Source organism: Alligator sinensis, unplaced genomic scaffold (genome assembly GCF_000455745.1).
Source record: "Alligator sinensis unplaced genomic scaffold, ASM45574v1 scaffold570_1, whole genome shotgun sequence".
NCBI classification, from domain to species: Eukaryota; Metazoa; Chordata; order Crocodylia; family Alligatoridae; genus Alligator; species Alligator sinensis.
In genome coordinates this window covers 191,177-197,047 of record NW_005841997.1, presented here as the reverse complement: position 1 = coordinate 197,047, position 5,871 = coordinate 191,177, and the positions used below count along the sequence as shown (strand labels likewise).

At 46.3% G+C, this 5,871-nt stretch overlaps 1 protein-coding gene across 4 annotated transcripts in view; it reads left to right on the top strand.

The window, feature by feature from the left end:
• The window catches only part of LOC102374478 (carbonic anhydrase 15-like), a 37,505-nt gene extending 33,253 nt beyond the window's left edge, over positions 1-4,252 (top strand). For 3 of the 4 annotated variants that reach the window (XM_025201549.1, XM_025201547.1, XM_025201548.1), the window contains 3 exons: positions 437-503; positions 1,301-1,467; positions 3,187-4,252. In XM_025201549.1, the coding sequence (XP_025057334.1) occupies positions 437-503; positions 1,301-1,467; positions 3,187-3,405 (453 nt within the window). In that variant the 3' untranslated portion in view covers positions 3,406-4,252. The remainder of the gene's footprint in view (positions 1-436; positions 504-1,300; positions 1,468-3,186) is intronic. The other variant, XM_014518919.2, reaches the window with a different exon arrangement.
• The last annotated feature ends 1,619 nt before the right edge of the window (positions 4,253-5,871 follow it).

Genomic DNA, 5,871 nt, shown 5'->3' with positions numbered 1-5,871 from the left:
AGAGAGAGAGAGAAAACAACACAGCCAATAACCAGGTGCTCAAGGGGCTCACTTATGTCTTCTACACCTAGGATGACTGCCTAGGTGGGACTTGTAGCTATTCTGTGATCTCTCTTGAAAAGGTCTTAATTTTTTTCCCCCAGTGAAAAATTCCCAAGACTGTGTTGACATCTCAGAACATTTTGTGGGGTGGGTAAACCATCCCCCCCCAGCACTTGGGGACCCTTTGGGATTCTCTCTATAAAAGTCTTTGTCATTGCTTGCAGTGAAGAAGCAGAGCTTGTGCAGAGGTGTCCTGCCACCCAGCACTCTCTAAAAGAGCTGCAGATGCTTTGGGAGTCAGGGCGGTGCCCACTCCTGTTGTGGGACCACTGTGACAGAGTCCTGGAGACCCGTCCTGCCTGCTCACTTGCTTTCCCTCTTTAATGCTTGGCAGGCATCAGACACTGATAACTCCAATTACAACACAATTGTGGCTGGCCTGAAGAACATTTCTCGTGAAGGTGAGTACTCCTGCCAAAGCAAGTCAAACAGAGATTGGGAGGGGAGCCCAGATGCAGGAGAAGATGAGGAGCAGCAGGATCATTGATTTTTGATTTTAAGGACTTTCAGTTGGGTTCTACGTGCCAGTGGAAGTGGGTAATTCCCATGGGATCAGCACAGCATGGGGCACAGGCGTGGTAGAAACATCAAGCTATCTGGCTTGCTCCCTGCCCAATGCAAAAACAATCTGCTGTGCATGGCTGTTGTTGTGAGCTAGTGGCACTGGGCTCCCTTGTGCCAATGCATGGTGCAGCCTCCAGAGGCACCTTGGGACTGTCTGTGTCCGATATGTGGCCATTGGACATTGTGTACGTGTCCTCAGGCTAGGGAGAGGAGATTAGTAAAGTGTGTTGGCTGAGATGGGCACTGTCCTGCCGCACATTTTGTTGGATCTGTTGACTGGCTGACAGTACGGGCTGTTGTCCTGGGCAGAGCCAGTTGGAGCTGAGACGCTGCTGTTGCACTTCATACTCTACTGGCAGATGTGGTGGGAGAGGATTGGGGAGGGTGGGTTTGTGGGGCATTGCCTTCCGTAACATCAAAAATGTCTGCCCAAGACTTCAGGGAATTAGATATTTGCAGTCTAATGCTTGCTTACTGTGAAGTGTTCTTTAAAGCAGTGCTGAAGCAGTGAAACAAGGGGCAGCCAGGAATTGTGTGGTGCAGGTGGTGTAATGAGTGGGTCCCTCCTGTCAGCTGGGAGTTCCCCAGGGAGCCCCCGTCTATTTATGATGACTCTGCCTTTCTGTCTCTCAAGGGGATTTTGTGGACTTGTCATCTACTTTTTGCTTGGATAACCTTCTCCCCGACACAGCCCAGCTCTCCAAATACTACCGCTACAAGGGCTCCCTGACCACACCTGACTGCTCTGAAGTTGTCATCTGGACGGTGTTTGAGGAGCCCATCCTTATCAGCCAGTCTCAGGTAAGGGTTCAGATCAGCTCTGCTTCCTGAGACTGCACCCTCCTACCCTTGCCTTGGTGAGTCTTGAAGGTCTTCTGTATCCAGAAGCCGAGCTCACAGCAGCAAGTTCAGGGAGCGGATGATCCTGTGCAAGTAGTCTCTTCTTTAGGCAGTACTGCCCAGTCCTGTCCAGAAGCATCCACTAGAAGGTGCCCTGGGCATGCCAGGTGAGCCCGGAAAATAGTGTCAGGTACACATGCTCCAAAGGGCAACAGCGAGCATCCAAACCCCAGGGGCTGTGCAGATCTGCTTTGGTGGGTCTCATCTTGCCACCCCATTCCCTATGGATGTGTTTTCAAAGAATGTAAACTGGAGCTGAGTTCTCCTTTTGCTTCTACGGACCTCAGCTGGAGATCACCCCCCGCTAGAGCTCTGTCTGCTAGACACCAGTCCCGGCTGAGCAGAACCCGGCTGCCCAAACCAAGTGCAAAGTGCAGTGGGTCCTGAAGATGCCATTATTCATACAGTTGTGTTAGTCAGAACACGAGTGGAAACAATCTCCTGTGACTCAGGCAACTAATTTTCTTTTTGTTTTATTTCTTTAGACTTTAATAATAGTGTAACAGATATCACCTGAAGAAAAATCCCTAGGCATACTGACAATTCATTACTTTTGCAGCAATTAAATAATTAAACCGTGACCACCTGGCAGCTCTAAAGGATCATATGTGGAATATACACACACATGTGCTCATGTACACGCGCTCTCACCCAGAGCCTGCTGGCGGCATTCAGCAATCAGAAGCAGCAGCAAATTAACTCAGTAAATCAAAACGGCAGAGAAACTCCTCTGTGTTGGCACATTCCCTCCAGGAGTTTTCCTTCAGCCTGTTTTTCCCCCTCAAGCCACATCTAGTAACTTGGGGATCAGCCAGTGGGCAGTTCCTGGAAAGGCAGCATTTGCCAGTGGTGGTGTTCAGAAACAAGAGCTTGTCCAGTTCTGCCCTGCATGCACTGTTGTGCTGCACAAAGGCATCATCTCTTATGGTTTCCATGTACAGAGCTGGTCCCTGATTGCAGGAGGAGAGTGGACAGGTGGGTGGAGTCCTCTTCCCTCCTCTCAGAGCTGCCGAGTAAAGTCTGCTTCCTTGAGGGAATCCCAGCTTGGCTGGCTGTCAGCGTTCAAAAAATAGTCAGATCTTGGATAAAAAGTATTCAATTGGCTTTAAAATTATAAAATTGTTCAAAAAAAAAAAAAAAAAAAAAAAGGTGGCCTTTTTTGTTGCGTTGTCTGGCTTCTGTAATGAAAAAAAAAAAAAAAAAAAAAAGGGGGCCTTTTTTGTTGAGTTGTCTGGCTTCTGAATATCCATGGGCCTTTGAGGTAGGTTTCCAAGCTTTACTGCACTATGGTGAGGGCTAGTGAGATGAAACTTTCTATTTTGTTTTAATGGAAGCTGAGGTTCTCACATCATCCCTGTGATGAAAATCTGGCAACACCAAGTCATAGGGAACGCCTGGGATGGATATCTGTGTTCACGTACATGTGTTCACACAGGCCTCATTTCAGCAGAGGGGTTCAGCAAGTCCTTAATGTAAGCCCATCTCTGTTTTGGAAAGTATTGTGCAACTAATGAAGAGCATGAGCTTAAGATCTTGGCTAAGTCAGGGTTCTGAAATGTGCTTTTGACTGAGCATAAATCAGTGACTTGAGATCTCTTCCTCTCTCTTTCTTGGCTGCAGCTAAATGCGTTTGTGACCACAGTTCACTTCCCGGCCACTGGCTCAACTCTCCTGAAAATGACCAACAACTTCCGGTCCCCACAGCCGCTCAAGAATCGCAAAGTCTATGCATCCAGAGATGCCACAATCAGCCACAGTCCCATGTGCAGTCCCAGCATCCATTTTCTCCTCCCTCCGCTCTTGGCTCTTCTGATCGACCAATTCTCAGGCCCCTCCTAAACTCGACCTCTTCCTGCTCCCAACCCATTGCCCTTTACCACCAGTGATTCATGATAATTTTATTACCTCTTCACACCAGTGCTGCTACATAGTCATCATTTTTAGCCACAGGCCAGAAAACAATGATGTAATTAGGGATGGATTAGTGAGGTGTAGGAAGAGAAATGCTTGTTACTAGTTAAAATCTAAAACATTAAGCCCACAATCATACAAGACTTCCCTCCCTGCTTCATTTGAAACTCATAGACTCCTCACGTGCTTAAAGTTAAGCAGGGGTATATATCTTTGCAGAATTGGAGCCTAAAAACAAATCACAGGACAGTTAGAAATGGGACCTCTTTGGTTTTACCAGGTGCAATGTATTTGGGATGACTGACAGTATGACACAGAGCACTTTCTATCTGAATGCAAGTTAGCCATGTCTAAATTATATATGAATGAAACTGTAATAAATCCAGGGTTCTTACATTTTGAATGTGAATCCTCTGCCTTTTTTTTTCTATTTCTTTTTAATATTTTGCTTGCATCCATGGCATTTTGCAAAGGGGATAAAAATGGATGTTTGCCCTTTTGGTCCCAATGGTTAGGAGACATCCAGGAGTTTGCAGGGTTGCATCCATTAGGATGAGGAGTCAGCTACATGAATTGGGTATACACATGGTGTCATCTTGTTATTTCCAAATAATGTGCCCAAAGCCCAGTTTTTGTGAAGACTGGAGAAAGCTGCTTGCAGTGAGCTCTGTGCCCGAGCATCTCTGATTATCTGCTTTCTCGCAGAATCATGCTCACAACTGCTTCCTCCCAGCTGTCACACACAGGCAGCAAAACCAATAAACTTGTGTGTGTAACCAGGGAAAATCTTTGGCACTCCTTTGCTCTGGTCTTCTGTGTTTTTTCTAGGCTGGTTGGTGGGCTTGTTTCCCCCTCATGAATTTCACTCTTTCTAGACTAGACTCTATTGATTTATCTAGCCTGGATGTGGGGCACTTGGGGAACTAGAGAAATTATCCACCTCAGCTGCACAAAACTTTGTCCCAATTTCAGAACATGGAGTAGAGGGTTATCTGCTCCTGGTTATTCCTTTTTGAAAGGCATCTTATAATGAAAACGTAACATTGGTGGAACTGAAAAGTTTCTCACAGGACAGGATTGAAGAAAAGGGGGGAGGGTGGTCTGCAGCTTCTTTACATTGTTCCACGATGGGGTTCATATTGGGTATATAACTACCCTGTGCTGGCTGGGCTAAATGCTCAGTTTGGGTGATAAAAGAACAGGCTCTGTGTTTTAGAGGCTGACTTCCCTTCCTGTTTACAACAACTCCATTGATTTTCTTAAAGTCACTCCTGGTTTATACAAACGTGAGGGGCAGGAGAACCAAACCTTTTAGTGTCCCATAAAGGCACTGCTGGTAGGATAAGCATGTTGTCCATTCAGCTCTCTCCTTGCCTTTACCTTCTTCTGAGGACTTTAGGGAATAACATTGCTACAGAATGAATGATCTGTTGGGTCAGAAGAGTGCTAATAAATTGATGGCTCTTTAAAGGGAACTAATTTTAGGCTGAAAGTGACTGAAATACAATAAAACAGTGACTGCAAAAATAGATCTTGCTGCTAGATCTATTCTTTCCTCCCCTGCCATCCTTTATCTCTGAGAGCAAGGAAGGGGCAAAGCCAAGGTGAAGGCAAATGGGATTGTTCATAATTGATGTGCTGAAGTTTCAGGCTCTCTTCCAGCACCTTCCTGAGAAGGGGAGCAATGAAAAGGAAAAGAGGAAAGAATGGCTGTTCTGTTGATTTCTTCATTTCCTCTGCTCGGTGATCATGTTGTAGTGTTGCAAGCTGCCTAACAGCTGCTGAGCTTCACCCCAGAGCTGACTGCATGTACCTCAGACACAGTTCATAGATCAATTTGTTGGCTTTCTAGAAGTGTCTTGAGGATCTGTTAGGATGGAAGGGGCCAAGACAGATTTCCAAAGGAGCCTAAGGGTTCCCAATAATTTTCATTGGGCTTCTAAATCCCTGAACCTCTTCTCAAAGGCACAGCCAATAAACACCAGTCGATCAATGTTCCTGGGGCTCTTGACATTCTCAAGATCCCCGTCTTTCATGTCCCCGCTATAATGTAAATGTCAGATGTGTTCGAGCCGGAGCACACTGCCGAGTTAAAAACCCCTTCATTCCTTGAAGATCGCATGGGGAGAGGGATGTGGGTGCAGGACCCACATTGCCGAGGTGCTAACTTTAGTCTCCATTAATTTTTCTCCAGTTCTAAATTTAAACCTGTAATTACTCAAACGAAAAGGAAATGCTCTGTTTCCCCAAATCAGGTTTGCTCTTTGCTCTGAAAAAGGCCAGGCAATTGTAGTGCATGGAACCCAACCCCTTCCACCTACACAGTCCTTGCAAATGAGCCCTTTGCTTCAGAACTGGGGTTCTCGCTGCCTCCTTGCCTCTCAGCTGCAGGCA